Source organism: Delphinapterus leucas, unplaced genomic scaffold (genome assembly GCF_059928025.1).
Source record: "Delphinapterus leucas isolate spDelLeu-1000000601 "Yukka" unplaced genomic scaffold, BTC_Dleu_Yukka2 spDelLeu_asBTCV2_sq57, whole genome shotgun sequence".
Lineage (NCBI taxonomy): Eukaryota > Metazoa > Chordata > Mammalia > Artiodactyla > Monodontidae > Delphinapterus > Delphinapterus leucas.
In genome coordinates, this window is record NW_028322266.1 from 1,949,383 (window position 1) to 1,971,152 (window position 21,770).

General features: G+C 42.3%; 1 protein-coding gene across 1 annotated transcript in view; it reads left to right on the top strand.

The window, feature by feature from the left end:
- Window positions 1–3,847: 3,847 nt before the first annotated feature.
- LOC149743905 (uncharacterized) overlaps window positions 3,848–21,770 on the top strand; it is a 129,686-nt gene continuing 111,763 nt past the window's right edge. The window contains exons 1-3 of the mRNA XM_089906045.1: window positions 3,848–3,925; window positions 5,289–5,799; window positions 12,420–12,510. Coding sequence (XP_089762171.1) covers window positions 3,848–3,925; window positions 5,289–5,799; window positions 12,420–12,510 — 680 coding nt within the window. The remainder of the gene's footprint in view (window positions 3,926–5,288; window positions 5,800–12,419; window positions 12,511–21,770) is intronic.

Below are 21,770 nucleotides of genomic sequence, written 5' to 3' on the forward strand. Positions count from 1 at the left end.
ACCCTTTCCCTCCCCCTTTACCTCAGCACGCAGCCCCTCCCTGCGTGATGATGCAAAACCGTGGGAAGGGTGGGCGCTGGGAAGGGTGGGGAGAGCCTGAGAGCGAGCGAGGGTGGGAGGGAGTGGGCCGAGGAGGAGAGGGAGCCGAACGCGCGTTTAAAGCGATAGCCATCCTCGCTCTCTCCCCAGTGCTGGGCTGTTGGAGAGCTCGAGCTGCAAGCCACCGAGCGCGAGCTTGAGCGCGGCGCGCTGGCCGGGGAACCCAAGAGCGCACGGCGCCCCAAGCTGGCAGGCGCCGCGGGGCCCCCCACCCTCGCCGGCTGCCCTTCCCCGGGTGCCCCTACCCTCCTCGCCCGCAGGAGACCCTGGGCTTCCCCGGAGGAGCTCACCCCAAGGGGCCAGGACTCCGGCGAGCCCGCCACCGTCCCCTCGAGTGCCGCCGCCACCACCGCAGCCGCGGGAGCAGCATGGTCCAGCTGGGGAAGCTGCTCCGCGCCCTGACTTTGATGAACTTTCCCTGCTGCGCGCTGGAGGTGCTTCTGTGCGCGCTGGCGGCGGCGGCGCGCGGCCAGGAGATGTACGCCCCGCACTCCATTCGGATCGAGGGGGACGTCACCCTCGGGGGGCTGTTCACGGTGCACGCGAAGGGTCCCAGCGGAGTGCCCTGTGGCGACATCAAGAGGGAGAACGGGATCCACAGGCTGGAAGCGATGCTCTACGCCCTGGACCAGATCAACAGGGATCCCAACCTGCTGCCCAACGTGACGCTGGGAGCGCGGATCCTGGACACTTGTTCCAGGGACACTTATGCGCTCGAACAGTCGCTCACTTTCGTCCAGGCGCTCATCCAGAAGGACACCTCCGAAGTGCGCTGCACCAACGGCGAGCCTCCGGTTTTCGTCAAGTCCGAGAAAGTAGTTGGAGTGATTGGGGCTTCGGGGAGTTCGGTCTCCATCATGGTAGCCAACATCCTGAGGCTTTTCCAGGTAGGGGGGCGCTCCCTCCGGGGCAGAGCGCGCCGTAGCTCCCCGCGCTCTTTTTCCTGAAGGCTGGCTTGGACTCCAGGGGTGCGGGGTCTGGTCAGCCTTCGCTCATTTCCACCCTGGAGATCCTGCCGAATCCCTCCCACCTCACCCGAGGAGGTACTTTCCCTGTTTGATTCATTTCCCTTCCACCTCTCCCCTGTCCGCGCTCCACTCCATCCGGCTTGACTTTCTGGATTTATGGCCCCATTGACAAGAAACAGTCTCCGAAAAACAAGGGGATGATTTAAATGGGTTTGCATTAGAGTGAAATATGGTTCCAAAACAGGCTTGTAAAAGTGCCGGACTCCTATGAGAGCCACTTAGGCGCAAGGAATATGAAAGATGAGAAGACGCCTAGAAACTAGGCATTTCTCAACTCCCCAGCTTCCCTGCCCCAAGCCGCCCGACAAGCTGCAGCTCCCTTGGAAAATTTCGAGAAGAGCTTAGGGAGGCAGTTCTTAAACCGAAGGCTAGTTCTTCACCTACATTTGGACGTGAATTGCCCATTTCGCTCGGGTTGGATTTCCCGACCTGTAACCTGTCTCTGCGAGGGCATGGGGCGGAAGGCGTGGGGACTGTCCTCAAGCGGGGAGAAGCCACCCGCAGACGTGCCCCCAGGTGATTTGCTCTGGGCAGTTGTTTGCACCGTCTAAACTGCCTTTGCGATCCGGCCACTGGCAGGAGCCGGGCGATCAGCTTTCTACTCCTGCCAGCTCAGAGCCCGGAGGTGAGCTCATGCTAACTGCGAAACACAGTCGCTTTTTCTGCACCCACCCTGTGCCCATCCTTTCCCACGACCTCCCTAACGCAGCCCCCAACCCCAGTCCTGGGTTTTGAGGGCGATTCTCAGAGCCAGACAAGAAGGCGCCTGGAAGGAGGCAGCAGGGTGCGCTGAGCAAGGCCGGGCGGTCCTCTAGCTCCGGGTGCAGGCGGGCAACGGCGGAAGATGCGAGGTCGGCGGATCGAGCCAGCTGAGCCGTGGGCGGTGCTGCAGTGCTCTCTCACCGCCTGCTCCCGCAGCCTCGGCCCCACGGCTCCTGTGCCGCCCTGGGTATAGATGGATGGCTTCTGTATGAAGAAATTGAGTTTCAGGGTATGCGTGACTATGGGTTCTCTTGTTTCTCTGTCTTTCTTCCTGTGTGTCTCTCTCCTTGTGTCTCTTTCTCCCTGCTTTTTTTTTTTTTTTTTTTGGTCTCTCTGTTTTTATGTTCTCCCTTTCAATTTCTGCCTCTCTTTTCCTTCTCTACCCCTATCTCCAAGTTTTTTGTTCATCTCTGTCTTGAAGTGATCCTTTCCTAATGCACAGCTCTCTCCCTGCCTGGTAGGACCCAAGCTCAGTTAGTCCCTTCTCCAGGTGTTCTGGCTGACCCTTATGCTCCCCGTAGCTAAAAAGTTGGCTCCCTCTCAAGTGCCTTTCCTGAAGCATGTTGGGTTTCTGGAGGGGACTCCTTGTGAGATTCAAGCTGTCACTACATCAGCACCCAGGGGTATGAAGTTTGTGTTTGTGCCAGAAGGAGGGGTGTCTGTCTAAAGCTGCAGCCTGGTATGGCCCCTCTGAGCCTCTGAGCATCCCTAGCACCTGTTGAGTATGTCACCTCTAGATGTTTGCAAGGCCAAAAGTGCTTCTGGGCAGCCTTCACTTTGAGGTACTGCTTTCAGGAAGAGCCTGGGCTGTTGTAAGCAAAACCCAGAAGCACTTCCTTTACCTCTGAGCTTAACCTAGAGAACCTGAGGAGGCAGCGCTGCAGGGAGGATGAGGCCAGAAGTCACCTGAGAACCACAGGCGCAACTCACCGTGTTTTTACTGGAGCTCTGGGGGTTGAAGGCACATTTGCTGTTTGACATTTTAAAAATTATTTTGGTGCCTTCACTTGGAGCTTGGGAGCTTGCAGATGGGCCTGCCTGTCGAAAAAAGAGTGAAATCTTAAAGTCAAGAGAGAGCTTGCAGACTAGGCTGAAGGATTGTGTTTGCTGAAAAAGATTCCAGGGGGAGCTGATTCCTTCTCTGGTGTGTGGATCTGAGGCACTTGCAAGAAAAGAGAACGCTTGCCTTATGCTTAGTTCCCCCGTTCCCTGGGCTGGGAAGGAAAGGAACTGAATGCCAGCATTAGCAGTGTGGGTTGGGACCAAAACCATTCAGAGAAAACTCTGTCATTTTCCTCTAATTTGCAAATTGCAGCTATTCATGTTGGATTGAACAGCTGAGGGAAAAGAGCCCCGTTTTCACCTGCATTTATTGAGAAGAGGCTGGTAGTAGGAGGGATGCACCAACTTGTAGCTTGTGCTGCAAGCTGGATATAAGCTTTGGTGTGAGCATCCTGGTTAACCACTGCCCATGTTCAAATATACAGAGATAGATTCCAACAATCTCTTCCCGCAGCCTTATTTTTGCGTGTGATCTTAGAAGCTCCTGGCATGTAAGTCCAGTCCCCAGTTTCCCAGCCTCTGTAAACCTGCAAAATGAATAGAGAGAATAGTGGAACACAGACCCATTGTTCAAAGACACAGTCACTTTAGGGAAAGAGGAAAAGAACGGGTAGGTGAATCTTCTCTGGGATTGCAGGGTTCAGCTCAATGAAGACGGTCCTGTATAAAAGAAACTTCTCTAAATGGTTGAATTCTTAGCTCTCCAGAGATCTGAGTTTTCTTTTCCCCAGTCCCTGTGGGTTGCTGTGGGGAATGTGCCAAACCTATCATTTGAGATAAAAAGCTATGGTGAGGTAAGCTTCTAGGCTGGGGGAAGGAAGACTTAGTGACTGAAATGGGGGATGCTAAGCACTGGGGGGCAGGAAGGAAGAAGGGGCTAGTAATGGATGTAACAAATGCTGCAGCTACCGGCAAAGCCTGGATTGAAGTTCCTTCCTGAAAATGAGGACCCGGGCAAGAACGACCACTCAGATGTAAACAGTGTCTCTGACTGGGAATTCTCATCTGCCTGCCGGTGGGCCAGAGCTGAGCAAGTCCTTTCTCTCCTCTGTATGCACACTGAATTGGTTAGTAAGTGACGTGTCAGAGGACAGGAATCATATTCAGTGGATCTTTCAAATCCAGGAGTTTGAGGCTAATGAAATTAGTGTGTGGCCAGGGCTCTGCCAACTAGAATTAAGTCACTGCAGCCACACTGCAATGCATTTTCAGCCTGAAGGGAGCATCAGGGAGGAATTTCGGGAGATTTGTTTCTGAGCCTGTACAAAATAATACTCATAATGCTAAGAAAGATTAAATGTAAATTAATATTGACTACGAGTAACATATTTAAAAAATAATCGCCGAGTGGGGGATGGCTTAAAGTGGAGAGATTATATAATATGGTGTCCAAAGAATAAATCTCCCCTGACCACTGTTTCATGGGCTATAAGTAAGATATATTACAATGGAAAGTAATGGGAACGTTTTTAGTCAAGGCTTCGCTGCTATTGACTTGAGAGCAAATACTCTGAGAGTATAAATTACTCTTGCTATGTGCTGACTCTGAATGAACAATATTTCATGTGCAGTGACATGGTCTAAGCTATAGACTTGGAATTGAATGGCATCTGTTTCAATTGTTTTGTTCTCTCAAGAGCAACTAGATAGAAAAAAGTGGTCAATTTGACCCTTGTGGGAGCGTGTTGCAAATCTAAACCTGTGTCCCTCATACCATAAATGAAATACATTTGTAAATTTGTAAGTGTTTTCTTTCTGTTCATTGATGCTTGAGTATAATCTCAAACTTTGGGAGCAACATTTTATACATAAGTAGTTGGTTTTCTTCCTTTCTTCTTTCTCTTTCTCCTCTCTCTCTCTCTCTCTCTGTTTCTATCTCTCTCTCTTTCTCCATCTTATGTAATTGGATAGAACTGGGCACCTAGGATGATGTGGTGTTACTATAGTGGGATTTTTTTTTTTTAAAAAAAAAACAACTCTAACTTACCCTTTTAAAAATTTCATAAATACAGGTGTCAGTGCCATTTGGAATAGTCTCTATAACAATTTCTGTCTCCACATTTACTGTGTTTCAGCAAATTTACCTAATAGATGGTGAGTGAGCAATTTTTAAAGGGGCATTTTTTAGAAGAGCGGAGAGGGAAGGAATAGAGACAGGCACATACTGTATTTGAAGTTACCTCCACGTGTATTTTATGTATGTATACCCATACAATTAAGAAGTCTTTGGATGTTTTATCTTCAAGAATAATTCAGATAATGGATTACTTGAATATCATAAACATTTAGGGTTTAACAGATTTGTTACATATAGACGTTGTATCACGGATTTAAAAGACCATAGCCAGCGGGCAGCGGCGGGCGGAGCGACCGAGGGGCGGCGCGGGCTGGGCGGCGGGTGCGGGGGTCCGTGCTTCCTCGCGGTGGAGGGCTGGGGTTCGCCGAAGACGCCGGGTTGCGCCGCGTTGCCAGGTTACCGAGCGCGTGCCCCGCGCCCGCTCTTCCGCCCGGGCCGCCCTCGGCGCCGCCTTAGCCGCGGTGCGGGCTGCGCGGGGCGCCGGTTCCGCGGAAGCCTGGGTCGGGCGCTGCGTGCGGGACTCTCGTCGCTCGTGGACGGGGCGCGAGCGCGCGGGGGACGTAGGGCGCCGACCTGGGCCTCCCCGGCGCTCCGGCTCCGCTCAGGGCGCCCGCTCAGGGGCCTCCGGCGCGAGGCCCCCTTTGTGGTCAAGATGGCGGCGCCCAGGCGGGCGGCGCCGAGGTGAGCTGGAGTCGGGCCCGGAGAGGGGCGAGTCTGCCACGCCCAGGACTTGGACCCGGGGCAGGTCTCCCGTCTCCCGCGGAGCGGCAGGTGAGTGGGCGCGGCCGCGCGTAGGTCCCTCTCGTGGGGTGGTCAGCTCTCCGTGCGTCCGCAGACTTCTGTCGTCTGATAGTCAGATCTGGGGTGGCCCAGGTTGGAGGCGTGGGTGCTTGATTGGGGAAACCTGAGGGGTTTAAGGACTCTATTGGGATCGTTTCAGACCCCAGCAAGAAGCTGAGCAAGTTTCCTCTTGACTCTCTTCCCGGCTAAGTTTTCTCCCTTCTCTGAAGGCGCCAGCTTTTCTGAATCACCTTGTTACCCGGGGGGATACAGTTGGTGGTTCTGACCGTGGAACGTAGGACCTGGCGCGGGGAAGCCTGAGCTGGTTCTAGTTACTTTGTTTGCAAAGCACTTGTCTTGTCTTTGGAATCTTTGTGTATGTAACCAACGTTGGGAAGAGCCAGCGTTTTCTCCTCCAAAACACTGTGAGGGGTAACTTTTTATACGTAAGAAACAAGATGGCGTTCACATCCGTCTCTTTTCCAACCACTGAGTTTTGGTTGTGTTTCCTTTCTTTAAGTTTGTCTCGTTCTGAAGTGATAACAAACAAACAAACAAAAAGACCATAGCCAATTACACAAAGTATACTCTAGTCTCAGTCCTGCCATTAATTAGCTTAAGTCATTTAATTTTTCTAGGCCTCATTTTTCTCGTGTGATGTTTTTTCTTTGAAAAAGTATAGTTTCTAGAAGTCTCTAATCTCTGTGTCATAGTTCAGCTTGGAGAAAACCTGTTCTTATCCAAACTCCATGACATTGTATTTCCAGCTCCAACTTTGGACTTTGAGTGAGTTGGGGGCAACTTTTTCAGGATATTTTCACACAGCTTTTTTAGTTAATACCAGTCTAGCTGACTTGTCATACTCAGACTTTCTTCCATATTCTTTTACCAGTGTGTTCCTTAGTCATATATATAAAGACTGTTGTGGGCAAAATGACCTCCTGGGTCAGCTTACTGCATGGTCATCGACACAGGGCAGGGAGTAAGATTCTGTGGATTTTACAGAAGCAGATACAGGTTTCATTATCCATGTCCTCTCCCCTTTCATCTTACAAAAACAGCAGGCTTTTCTTGGAGAACTGCCAGATAATGCCATCCTGCCTCCTCACGGGCCCCGGGGATGAGTCGCCCAGGGACTGAACTCCAGTAAAGCAGGTGATTGGCTCATGGGTAGGCATCTGACCTCGGCTGAGTCTATCAGACTCCTCCCCAGGACTTTTCTCTCAGAGAAAAATGGAAGAATTGTCTTTTCTCTCTGGAATTTCTAAGCTGGGGAGATATGACTCTGGGACTCCCAGTGACCATCCAGCACAAGAAGAGACTTTCTGTAAAATAAAGTCTTGCAGAGGTAAGCAGGGCTGAGCGATGGAGAGAGAGCTGGAACCCTGCTGATACTCTGGAACTTGCAGATCCAACTGTATCTGAATATGGCTGCATCCCTGAATTTCTAGTACTTGTTTGTTGAGGTGGTTGTTGTTGTTTGGTTTTTGTTTTTAAATTTCCTTTGACTATTTTGAATTTGTTTTCAGTAATGTGCATTTGAAAGCATCATAGCTAAAAGAGCTAATTTCCTACATTAATGTCAGGTTTGCTGAGTGGCATTCCTTAAGTGAAAAATAATATCCGCTATTTTCTTTAAATAAAATCCTTCTAGCTCAGGTTTGAGATATTCAAAACTCTGCCTCCTACCCCCCTCTTTTCCAACATTTACTATATCACCTTGAAGCATTTGTGACCACATCTTTCCCATCTAGACGCAGTTGAGAGAGAGAGCAAAGACTTCTGATATAAACTGCAACCTATACGCCTCCTACCTGGAAGCTTTAGAACATACTTGATTCTTGTCATTAAAGCAAATCTTCTGTTGTTGTCTCCAGGGCACAGAAGCATTTTCATGGCATAATGGAGTACAAAGTACATTAAGCCTAACTCTACTTCTCACCCTCTTTTACTTTAAATAGGCAGAAAAGAACAATCTCAAACACATTTTCCCAACAAATAAAATACATATACGATTATGTTTAGAAGACGTTTATGCAACACATAGTTAGACTGATTAATTAATGGACCTTTCGCCAACTGGCACAGTAAATATATATGTTCAATGTGCTTAATTAAAAAGAAGACAATAACATATTTTTACAGGTTAATTATCTGAGAAGAGTATTGTGCCAGCACACTTGATGCTACAGTATTTCATGTTTGACAGGTAATCTTCTTTCAATTATATTTACTGCTAAATGTTTCTTGGATCAAGCTATTAAATTATAAGGTCAAAAGTAAAATGATACGAAATTACAATGATAAAGGGACACATATCCCACTTTATGAGAATAGAAGTTCTAATTTCTTTTCAATACTACTAGTAGTGACCACAGTACTAATTTGAGCCCTTACTATGAGCCACTGTGCCCATATGCATTTAGTTCTTACAGTAGTTCTGCAAAGGGCATATAATAATCCACACTGCAAAGCTGAAGAAAGTGATTCTCATAGCTGAAAGTCACATAGCTGGTGAGTGGCAAAGTCTAGATTCAAACTTAGAGTCGTCTGACAATGCCCAGGTTGTTGACCACTATGTACACTGCTCAATTGTTGCACCAATAAAGAAGTGCTTGAAATAATTATAGATTTGCCTACCCTGAAACTGCAGTGATTTAAAGACATCAAAGTTGCCAGTTGCTTAACCACATCTACTTACAGTAAGAAATTACATTTTATTTCATTTCTAAAACAAGATTAATTCTGCAGGCCCATAGAAACTTGAGCACACAAATCCTACCTCCAAATGAAAGATGCTTGTTTTCCACTATTCAACAGATGGCCCTGTACAGAGGCAATAAATATATAGTAGAATTTTCATTCAAATAAATGAGAAGAGAGGTTTCTTCTTGTCCTGATTCAGTGCCCATCATTATGGATTATGATGGCTCTTCCCAAACTTTACTTCATTCACTCCACTCTTTCTACAAAACTCCAGTAATGGAATCCATCATTCAGATATATGTGCAAAGCGAAAGGACTGTATTAATACAGTTGCTGAAAGTCAAGTTGATAGAGCACGGGAAATACATCCTAATAAATGCAACATTAATGTTTGTGTGGGCCTTGGAGTTAGCGGTAGAAAACTTTTCAGTTTAATGGAATATTTTGCCTCTTGCTGTGGAAGTGTGGCTTAATAGTCTTGTAATTGGTCATTTACAGAATCCTCCATCTCTGGGTTTCATGCTTTCTTTACTCTGCAGCTGTTGATTCCTTCTCTTGTTCTGGATGGAAGATAGCAGCGAAGCCACTTCAGAGGGCTCAGCCTGCCTTTTTGTGTTATTGTTTAGATGAAGATATTTCCATTTATTAAAGCACACTATTTAAACATTTTTATCATGTTTCAAAGTTGACTGTGTTCTGAAGGTATGAGCGCAGGCAGACATAATGGGGGATGTTTTCCAGGAGAGAACATACCCTTATCAAAGGAATTATCAGAATTTTCATGTATGGATTGAGAATCAAATTCTGGAGTTAGACCTGAATTTAAATTCATACTCACAACTTATTACCAGTCTCATCTTGATCAAACGGTTACCACACTTCTCATCAATTTCCTTATCTTTGAAAGCGGAATAAGAGAAGTATGCCTGGTGGAGTTACACATAAAGCTCATCTGATAGAATATTCATAAGGATTTTGCACAAAATATACATGGATATATTTTAGCACCGAGTTTAGCATGCGCTTCGTCTTCAATACATTTAAGAGCTATTATTTTATTATTATTATGCTATCGTTAAATATCACTATTACTTAAATGTCATTATTGCTAAAATTGCTGTAAAACTACCGCAATAACCCATGATGAATTCCCCTCTTCTGTTTCCTTTGTTTAAATGGAAAATATATATATAAATCTAGACAGAGAACACTTTAGTGATCCTGTTCAGTGGAGTGAGAATTTCCATGGCACTGATTAAAACAAATCCTGAATTGCATGGACTTAAGATAGCAGAGAGGGGCTTCCCTGGTGGCGCAGTGGTTGAGAGTTTGTGACCCGATCCGGGAAGATCCCACATGCTGCGGAGCGGCTGGGCCTGTGAGCCATGGCTGCTGAGCCTGCGCGTCCGGAGCCTGTGCTCCGCAACGGGAGAGGCTGCAACAGTGAGAGGCCCGCGTACCGCAAAGAAGAAAAAAAAAAAGATAGCAGAGAGGCTAAGAGATTTGAAGTTAGACATCCCCAGGTGTGAATTCTACTGTGACCCTCTTCTAGCTCTAGAACCTTGAGGAAGTTACTTAAACTTTCTGAGCTTCACTACTAGTTTCCTCATCTGTATCTTTTTCAGGACTATTTATCAAGCATCTTCCTGTTCTCTATGCTTGGACGTATCAATGAATAAATCAGACAAGAGCCTTTGCCTGCGTGCTCCTTCTTGCATGCTTTCTCCCTCCTTACACTCTCGTGTGGAAACGGATGTTATAAATAAATTCTGTGCTTTGTCACAAGTTGACGGGCGCTACGGGGTAAGGAAAAGGATGTGAAGCTCACTGAAGAGGCTTGGGTTGGGAGTGCTGGAGGAGTGTACAGGTAGGTTCCGATTTTAAATAGGGTAGTCAGGGTGGATTTTATAAGTTGACATTTGAGCAAAGACTTGAAGTGAGGGAGTTGTCAGAATGTATGATGGGGAGACCACTCCCTGGGAGCAAGAATAACCAGTCCCCAAACTCTAAGGCAGAAATATGCCGGGCAGCTTGGAGGAATATCAAGGAGGCCACCCTGGCTGACTTAGTCAGTGGGGAGGAAGAGACAGCAGGAGGGCTGGAGGTCGGATATGTGATGGGTTGGATTGGGTAAGTCCTGGGAGGCCATCACATGCATTGTGTCTTTTACTCTAAATGTAGGCAGCCAGGGGCAGGATTTTAGCCGAGGTGTGGCATGAACTGTCTCTTGTTTGAAAAGCATAACTCTATCTGTGGCCTTGAGGATGTGGGGAGAGAGTGGAGTCAGGGAGAATCTCGGGAGGCAACTACAGGATCCTCGAGGTCTATGCTGGTGGCCTGCACCAGGCTGCTAGCGGCTGGTAATTCTCAGAAGTGGCACATTGGGAAGGTTGTGACAGCATTTCGTGGTAGATTGAATGCAAGAATGGAAAGGAAGAGGGAGTCAAGGGTGAATTCGAGATTTAGGGCCTGGGAAACTGGAAAGGTGTGGTTACTGTCACCCAAGATGGAAAAAGTTTGGGGTAGAGCATGTTTGGGGGATTAAAGACCAGTTTTGGAGGTATAAGATTTGAGATGTTTTCGTGACGTCCAAGTAGAGATGCTGAGTACACAGTTGGATACACAAGTCTGCAGTTCTGAAGAAAGGTCTGAACTAGAGATACACTTTAATACAATGGAGATATTAAGAATAATGACATGGAAGCGCTATTTTAAAGATAAAATGAAGTCATGCAGTTAGCACTCTGTCTTCTCAAAACATTGAATAACTGTTAGCTAAAATAATTACCTGAAATGAAAAAATACCTATAGTTTGTTTTGTTGTTTGCAGTAAAAGTGAATAAAATGTCACAATTATTTTAATAGTATTTGTGACACAGTAGTTTTAGTTAAGACACCATGACTACAAACATTTACAAGAAACCTTTCCGTCTCCTACTTTTCACTCTGATAGGGTACTTGGAACCATATTTTGTAAGGTTTAAGTTAGTTGCCATAGGGTACCTCTTTAATTAGAAGTAATTCTGAACTGTCTAGTTCCATGCAGTTTTGTATACATATATGTATAATTATTATTTTATGATTTATCAAACTCAGTTGAAAATTTGCATCACTGATATACATTAGAATTTAAGCATTTACCCAGGTATTCAAGGGAAAAAATGTACTTGTCTTGTAATTTCCATAGGGGAAATTACACATCTTCCCTTCACTTTGCAATTGAAAACATGGCAGGGGAAATACTTGTAATTTCCTTAGGGGAAATTACACATCTTCCCTTCACTTTGCAATTGAATTTGCAATTGAATGCAGGGGAAATACTATCTTACTGGTCTTTGAGTTCCCCTTAGCTATCTGCAAGTCCTTAAACAGCCTTTGTGGCTTAACCAAAATTCTCTTCCATCTTCATTCCGCTAACAGATATTGGTCTAAGCATGTGCTTATACTAAAAAATGCATGACCACGTTGTCTCTACACATCTATAATTTTATGTTAACACTATCATTATGTAAGCTATACTTGAATTGTAATTATAACAGATTTTATGTCAACACACATCCATTTCTAGTGTTCATCTGGTGTTCAAGGGGAGAGCAGCATGTCGTAAATTTTATCAAAATATAACATCTGAAGAATAGAACAGAGGGTAATTGTGTAATTCTGTATTCACTCTAATTAAGTTCAGTGGAGTTGGCATAATAGAATTAAGGTGAAAAAAAAAAAAGACATTGAGGTACCATGGCTCCCTCTCCTAACACACCCTTTTTGTATCCGAGAGCAGAGACTCAGCACCTTTCTGTACAGAAATGGAGACAGGAAGAGGCCAGAGGATGAATGACAGGCACGAATGAGGTGGAACTTTGAAGAGCAACATGGAAATGAAATAATTCTTTTGTATTTGGTAGGTGGGGAAAATGTACCAGCGTGTATGCCTACTGGGACCACGTTTTCCAGAACAGTTAAGCCCAGTGTCAACTATGCTGTCCCACCTTCCTCGTAAGTAGGAACATACTGTTACTTGAATCTTTGCTTCCTGTTTCTTGATACCTGGTTGAGAAGATTATCACAAGAACTGCATCTTGTTAGCAAATACACTGTTTTGAAATGATTGACACTCACTGAAGAGTGGCAGCTCCAAGCTTGCTCTCTCTTGATCTTGGAGTATTTAAGTCTGGAGTGCAGGAGTGGGTTATGGGGAAAGACCATTGGAATTCTTATGTCTTCAGCATAATGGTTATAGCATAATGGTTAGGAGTGTAGGTGCTGGTTCCAATCTCTGCTTTCCACTTGCTAACCATATGAGCTTGGGCAATTTACCTGATTACCTGAACCTCAATACTCCTGCCTATAAAATGATGTTAATAATATTTCATCCCCATAGACTTGTTTTCAATGTTAAAATGAAGTCACTTACACCAAGCACTTAATACAATGCCTAGAGCATAGTAAAGTCTATTATTATTACTATTACTACTACTACTATTATTATTATTACTATCACGATGCCAGGTGCTATTTTTCCTATGCCTTATTCCATTATCTTCTGCCCTGTTCCCCCATTTCTGTCTTGTTTCTGTACAAGGGTAGGTTTGTCACAGAGCATTTTCTTTCCCTAGTGTCTGACTCTTAGTCATCAAGGTGACTGGTCCATGACCCCGGCATTCATTGCTGCTCGTTGAAGCAACCCATTTTGAGAAGGGGAGTTGGATATTGATGCCAAGTTGGGTCAAGGAGAGAGAATTTTCTCTCTTCTGCACTCAGAGAGCTAAGTGAAATATTCAGGCCTCAGAAGGAGAATCAGGCAAAGGGCAACATGCTTAATTTCATACCTTAGTGATTAAGAACAAGTCAGACAGGCTGGATTTGAACTCATTTCCGTCATGTACTGACAACGGGATCTTAGGTGCTTTTGTAACCCGTCTGAGGCTCAGTCAACATCTGAAAGAGACGAATAACATTATCAGAACCTAGTGTATAGCCTCGTTGTAATAAGTGAGTAAATCCTTTTAAAACGTTCAGCACGTTGTTTGGCATATAAACACTTAATAAAATTTAGCTTCTTTGACTACTACCGCTGCTAATATTATTAAGTAGCTGAGCAGATCCGAGGCCCATTTTTTTCTTAGATTGCACATAATCATTTGGACAACCAGCTCACATTGATCAACCGTTGCTTATATATAAACCCCCATGAACCCAAAGGTGCTTTAACTCTCTCCCAGTCAGAGCCTGTTCTGGGGGCAGAAGCAACACCGGCACTACCCCCGTCATCTTTGCCTTTATTGTCACTACACTCGCCTGCCGTACTGAGCACTTTCTGTTTGCCAGGCACCAAATTTAGCCCTGCGTATGCACTATATCATGTAGTTCTCACACTCCACTCAGGTGGGAGACATTATCATCATCCCCAGTTTTCAGGTAAAGACGCTGAGGTGTTGGAAAGGTAAGAAACTTGACCCACAGCAAGAGATGGAGCCGGAGTATTCAAACCCTTCTCTCTGACCTCAAGAACCCTTAAATATTAGCATACTACTACATCCTGGTAAGAAAATCTGCTTCCAGCCACTCTGGTGAGAGTAGAAATGATTCTCAGTCCCCACATTCCTCTATTGCCCATGCCACCCTAGCCTCAGGACTAGGGGGGAAAGGAAGTGATCTCTTCAAAGAGCAGCCAAAGGGAACCTACTCCCTTCTGCCTTTTCGTAATCAACTAACCAATATTTTATTTCCTTCTTAAGAGTCCCCACATGTTCCTTTTGGTACTTAGCTTGGCCTTTTAGAATTCTGACATTCTGTACGTGACTCATCCACTGTATTTCATGTTAATTTATTGAGGTCAAGTATAGGGTCTTACTCATCCTGAAGTCCAGTTATCCCCTGTCACATCTAACTCTGTTCTCTTCTTCTTGTAGGACATCTGCAGGTATTTATTTGAATTTTGTTGAATTGTTCTCATCAATAGTACATTAAAAGTTATACAGAAAGTGCTTTCTTATAAGGAAAACCATCTAAATAGATTTCTAGCTCTTTACTTTTTATAGCACTATTGTAGAGATTTTAGATCTCCAGGTAATACTTTTTAGATTGAGTTCTTCATATCATCTTATTTTTACATATAATGATAAATCTGAATTTTCTCTATCAAACCTCCGAGACTTCACTGGCTTGTAACTTAGCTTGTTGATTATGTGTTGTTGACTTTTCCATTTACAATGATATTTGATCCTGGTAAGGATGGGGCTGGGTGGGAAGGTACATCTTAGGGCCATAAATTGGTTTTGTAGAGAACTAACATAAAGATCTAAAGCCTCATCGTATTTCTGCAGAACTCATGAATCATTTTATTATAATTCCATTCATTCAGGGAGTATAAAACCATTTTCCAATTGTTATTCCTAATTTGTTCATCTTCTCTTCCTTAGTCTTAGTGAGAAGAGAGCAGGCTGAATGGAAGAAAGTCATTATGACCACTGGGGCCCCTAGGGTAGGCATCAGTCCCAGAGTTTTGTTTTCATCTCTCCGCTATTAATATTGGCTAATGTCTTGAGTGCTTACTTGGTGCAAATTACTTAGCCGACCATGGCAAATGGATTGTGTCATTTCATCCCCTGATAGTCATACAATTAATGTATGTATTATTATGATATCCCATAATGCATACATGGAACAGAGCCTCAGAAGTAGTTATTTGCTCACCAAAATATGGTAGATGTGGAATTTGGACTCAGGTCTGATAGACTCCTAAATCACTCCTAGTGATTTTTACCACTAAATTAAAGTTGTATACCTCTGGAGAGTAGATAGTTTCTAAAATTTCCTCAGCTCTAACGTTTTATAATTAAATTTTTGTCTGATGGCAAGCTTAACAGTTAAGATGGGTAGGAAGGAATGCCAGCCTGTTGAATGGAATTTCCCTGAAATAAGCCTGTTTTATGACACCAGTTCATTCATTCACTCAGCATGTATTGAATGTTTGCTCTGTGCAAAGGCATTTTAGGCATCACAGTGGAGTGAGCGCCCCTTCCATAGACTCTCCTGCAGCACTCAGAGAAGTCTTGGACTGGTTTGCCTGTTATGGAATGGGGCTTGGTGATAGAAGCCTGGTTTGTCCTCCACTGATATAACTAAGACATACTCATATGAGTTTATAGGCATCTTGAAGCCGTGGGATAGTAACACACATGAATCTTACCATTTTTGCCTGGGATTAATGATATAAAGGCTTTGGATTTGGGTATGGAAAATGGGTGCAGTTATGGGCGTGTTGGTTCTACATATATATGGACATCACGTGTCATCAGCCTGCAGCTACCTGCCATTCCTCACTACTTCTTTTCACAAACCAAACAAGTACCTTCTTATCTCTCCTGTGGATAAGCTCTTGACAGTGGCACTAGGGCCTCCCTCAATAAGTACATCATTGGCTAAACCAGTGCTTTCTCAGATATGCTCATTGAACAGCCCTTAAGGTGGATTGACATTCCACTGCCTAGAATAGAATATGGTGTTCTTTAGAAATCGGGGGGAAAAAATAGGCCACCAGATGTACTTTCTTTACTTTAAATTGTTTATATATATATATATATATGAACAATTGTTATATATGTGTATGTATACTTGTTCATATATATGAATGATTTAAAATTGAAGATATATATATATACACACACATATATATATGTATATTTAAATTTTGGCTTCTGTTAGCAAGTAGTAAATTAAATGATTAGCAGATCCATACTGCAGGGAAATAACCAATCAGATTTCATTCAATAGCTTGCTTTTTTTTGTAGATTTATGGTTGTGATTTTATATCTGCAGGTATGTTTGCTGAAGAAAATATTTCTACCACTTTACGCAAAATTAAATTCATTTAATACCAATGCGGCATGTCTCAAATGTCTTAATACAGTTTTAATCTTTAATCGCATCAGAAGTATGGAATTAGAAACATACCCCAAAATCATTTGAAGATATAATTACTTTCATTTCCCTTATACTTTTGAGACTTTTGAAAAATAAGTATTTAGTTGTACTTATCTGTTTCTGTCTCTCTAAGGATAGCAAACACTGAAACACAATTATTTTTAAAAGTCAATATTAAAAGTATATTGTCCAAGATGATCAAAACTAAGGAAGTGGCAAAGAAATTCAAAAATTTAAACTTTCAAAGGGTGCTTTTTTTGTGAATGTGTAGTACTTGTTCTTCTGAAGGAATTAATCTTTTTAAAAATTTAATTAACTTATTTTTTATTGAAGTATACTTGGTTTACAGCATTGTGTTAATTACTGCTGTCCAGCAAAGTGACTCTGTTATACATATGTATATACATTCTTTTTCATATTCTTTTCCATTATGGTTTATCACAGGATATTGAATATAGTTCCCTGTGCTATATAGTAGGACCTTGTTGTTTAGCCAATCTATATATACCAGTTTGCGTCTGCTAATCCCAAACTCCCAGTTCATCCCTCTCCCACCTGCTTCCCCCTTGGCAGCCACCAGTCTATTCTCTATGTCTCTGATTCTGTTTCTGTTTCATAGATAGGTTCATTTGTGTCATATTTTAGATTCCACATATAAGTGGTATCATGGCATTTGTCTTTCTCTTTCTGACTTACTTTGCTTAGTATGATAATCTCTAGTTGCATCCATGTTGCTGCTGCAAACGGCGTTATTTCATTCTTTTTTTTATGGCTGAGTAGTATTTCATTGTATATATGTACCACATCGTCTTTATCCATTCATCTGTTGATGGACATTTAGGTTGTTTCCATGTCTTGGCTATTGTGAATATTGCTGCTGTGAAGATCAGGGTGAATGTGTCTTTTTGAATTATAGTTTGGTCTGGATATACGCCCAGGAGTGGGATTGCTGGATCATGTGGTAGGTCTATTTTTAGTTTTCTGAGGAACCTCCATACTGTTTTCCACAGTGGCTGCACCAACTTACATTCCCACCAACAGTGTTGTAGGAGGGTTCCCTTTTCTCCACACCCTCTCCAGCATATGTTATTTGTAGACTTTTTAATGATGGCCATTCTGAGTGGTGTGAGGTGGTACCTCATGGTAGTTTTGATTTGCATTTCTTTAATAATTGGCAGTGTTGAGCATCTTTTCATGTGCCTATTGGCCATCTGTATTTCTTCTTTGGAGAAATGTCTCTTTAAGTCTTCTGCCTATTTTTTTGATTGGGTTGTTTGCTTCTGTTGTCATCAAGTTGTATGAGCTGTTTGTGTATTTTGGAAATTAAGCCCTTGCTGGTCGCATCATTTGCAAATATTTTCTCCCATTCTGTAGGTAGTCTTTTCATTTTGTTTATGGTTTCCTTTGCTGTGCAAAAGCTTGTAAGTTTGATTCTGTCCCCTTTGTTTATTTTCATTTTTATTTCTATTGTCTTGGGAGACTGACCTAAGAAAACATCGGTATGATTTATGTCAGAGAATATTTTGCCTGTGTTCTCTTCTAGAAGTTTTATGGTGTCATGTCTTATGTTTAAGTCTTTAAGACATTTTGAGTTTATTTTCGTGTGTAGATAGGTTCATTTGTGAAAGGATGTGTTCTAACTTCACTGGTTTATATAAGGCTGTCCAACTTTACCAACACCACTTGCGGAAGAGACTGTCTCTTTCCCATTATATATTCTTGCCTCCTTTGTCAAAGATTAATTGTCAAAGATTAAGTGAGGTGTGTGGGTTTATTTCTGGGCTCTGTATTCTGTTCCATTGATCCATATGTCTGTTTTTGTGCCAATACCACGCTGTTTTGATTACTGTGACTTTGGAGTACTGTCTGAGTCTGGGGTGGCTATGCCTCCAACGTTGTTCTTTTTCTTCAGGATTGCTTTGGCAATTCTGGGTCTTTTATGGTTCTGTATGAATTTTAGGATTATTTGTTCTAATTGTGTGAAAAATGTCATGGGTAATTTGATAGGGATCGCGTTAAATCTGTAGATTGCTTTGGGTAGTATGAGCATTTTAACAATATTAGTTCCTCCAACCCAAGAACATGAGATGTCTTTCCATTTCTTTGAATCATCTTCACTTTCCTTTATTAATGTCTTACAGTTCTCAGCGTATAAGTCTTTTGCCTTCTTGGTGAGGTTTATTCCTAAGTATTTATTTTGGGGGTTGTGATTTTAAAAGGCATTGTTTTTTTACGTTCCCTTTCCGATATTTCATTGTTGCCATAAAGAAATGCCACCAATTTCTGTATGTTAATCTTGTATTCTGCTACCTTGCTGAATTCGTTTATCAGTTGTAGTAGTTTTCATGTAGAGTCTTTAGGGTTCTCTATATATAGAATCATATCATCTGCATCTAATGACAATTTTACCTCTTCCTGAAGGAATTAATCTTGAAGTTCTACTAAGACTTTTGGGATACCTGTTTTAATGAGCCATTACTTCCTGCCTGAGATTGCACTATGCACCAGAGATTCTAGAATTAGCATAATAAAACTAATAATGCAAACAACAGCAACAAATCTTCACAAACCTTCCTTGCAAGGAGGTAAAGTCCACTGGAAAAACAGACAAGTGAAACACACATTCAAAATGGCAGTGATTCTCAAACATTTATGTGCTGAAAAATCATGACAAGCATGATAACCAGGGCAATTACTAGACCCCTTCTCCAGCTGGTCAGGTGTAAGGTCCTGTAACTCAATTTTTGGTGAATGCCTCCAGGAGAGTCTGAGACAGATGTTCTCAGTTGTCGTCAACCTTTAGTGTGCATCAGTGTGCATATCTAACTTTTCTTGGTTGACACTGGGGTCACCCTTCTCCCTGCCAGCCTGTAGCTCTCACTTCAAGGAGCTCAGCTGGTGGTCCACTCTATTGCAGGCTATTCTACAAGTTCCGGACGCCAAGGGAGATTGTCCTCTTGCTGACCCTTCTTCATGGCCCTCCAACCCAGACTTACTTATCCAAGAGCCATATTTAACTCCTTTCAGCAGCCACTCTTCCAAGAAAAGGAGCAGCAAAAGTCCACAGTTCCCAGGCAGAGACCTGTGAGGAGAAGACTTGAAGGTAGGGGAGGGGCAGAGGGGTGAAGATAGAGGATATTCCCCTTGAACTCCTGCAAGTCATGACTAAAGTAGCTCTTTGTGGCATTGGATTTGCTTTAAACAATTAAAAATCAGACTATTGACTAGCACACAAATATTTATAAAATATACAAATAAAACTATTGATATCTTTGAAGCCCATTTTTAAACAAAAGGAACATTTTTAAATGTGCCAGGATATAAATTATGGGTACCTCAGGATTATTATAACTTTTCTATAACATTTTATTAGATCTTTATGGTGTTTTTAAAAATGTTGGCCACTGATATTTGAAATTTGATAGGTATTTATAAAGTTTCCTCAAAGGATTCTTATGACAGCTAAATTTTTTGACTATTTAGACAGACACTTTTGGCTGGCTACTCGGTAAAGTACCACGTGCTGTGATTATTACTTTTTGTGCTTTCCAAGTCAACACCCAGATGCCTGTGAACCTGACCTGCACAGAGTAGTTATTTTGGTTCTTTAAACTGCCTGCCAGACGGTTGCAGTAGCTTTTTCATATGGGCAGATGGCCACTCCAGAACAAATCAAAATATAATATTTGGTCTCTGAACTTACTTCTGAATTCAAATCTTTGAATATGAATGCTAACTCAGATTGAATTTTGGGTTTGACTAATTGTTTTGATGTTCTTAGGCAGTTTTCATGAAACATATTTGATCAAATAACTTAATATGGACTTCACTTCTTATTAGTTGTATAATGTCCCTTCTGGTGTGTTAAATGCAATAAAAATTTGAGCGTATATACTAATATGTAGCTCCTACCCAGCATATGATGAACAAAATATGTATTAACAAGAGACATCAATCCATTTCTGAGGTTATGCACGTAGTTTACTGTTGAAATGCGGTAAAACTTTAAAATTTGTAATTTCTGGTCAGAGTTTATGAGAAACATGAATATGAGCAAGATAGGTAAATTTAGTGTTTTTTTAACAAGGTAGGTATGGCACAGACTTCAAACTATAACACAGATTTCAAGCAAACAAGGGTAATTACATTGATTTAAGCAGTTCTTTCCCATTTATTCATATATTTTTTGTCTTAATTCAGACCTAGCTTAATTCACCCCTCCCTCCCTCCCTCCCTCCCTCCTTTCCTCCCTCTCTCCCTTCCTTCCTTCCTTCCTTCCTTCCTTCCTTCCTTCCTTCCTTCCTTCCTTCCTTCCTTCCTTCCATCTTTCCTTCCCTTTCTTCTGTTCTGCCTTTCTTTCTCCTATCTCTTTAAACTGCAGTCCTGAGTAAAATGGATGGTTTCAGATTAACCTAATTAATTACAACTAAATAGCCACTTATGTCATTAACCCAGGATACTTCCCTGGGCTACTCAGATCGAAATGTAGGTTTCATATTTTCAATGGAACAATGTTTGTTAGAAAATATATTTCCTATTATAATCTTTATAATGAGAAAAATGCTAATTAAAACCAAAACCATTAGTCACCTGTAAGATTTGAAATATATGAAAAGTTTGATAACACTCTGTTGGTGAGGCTAAGGAGGAAAAAGCAGTCTAATATCTTGTTTTTCAAAATGTAAAATGGGACAACATCCATGGAGAAGATTTTATCAATATCTAACAAAATCATAGCTGTATTTGGCCTTTGATCTATCAATCCCTCTTCCAGGAATCTGTTCCAAAGATCCAAAAAATGACATGTATCAAATGTTCTTCAATGTAACATTATTGGTACTAGTAACAAAATTGAAATCACCCTCAAAATCCAAAATTCTAACACCAAAATCCAACAGTTATATAAACTGCAATATATCTACACAGTGGATTACTATGTACTTGCGCAAAGCAGTTGGGAAGATCTCTACAAAATGGATTAAATGGATTATATATTGTATATTTTGGAGTATAAATTGTTAAGTGATAAAAGGAAGTTGCAGAAAACTGTGTATAGTATGTCACCTTTTGTGTAAGATACCCTCCCTTCCTTCCTTCCTTCTTTCCATCCTTCCTTCCACCCCTTTCTCTCTCTTTCATCTCTGTTTCTTTTCTTTATTATTTCACAGTTTGTGCTTTTTTTTTATATTTGCAAAAATAAATAAGGGAAGGAGAGAAGAAAAACTCATAAAAATTGTTCCCTATAAGGTAACTGTCTCTCCATTCTTAAAAGTGAGACGTTGAAATCGTCTACTATTATTGCACTTCTGTCTATTTTTCTAGTCAATTCT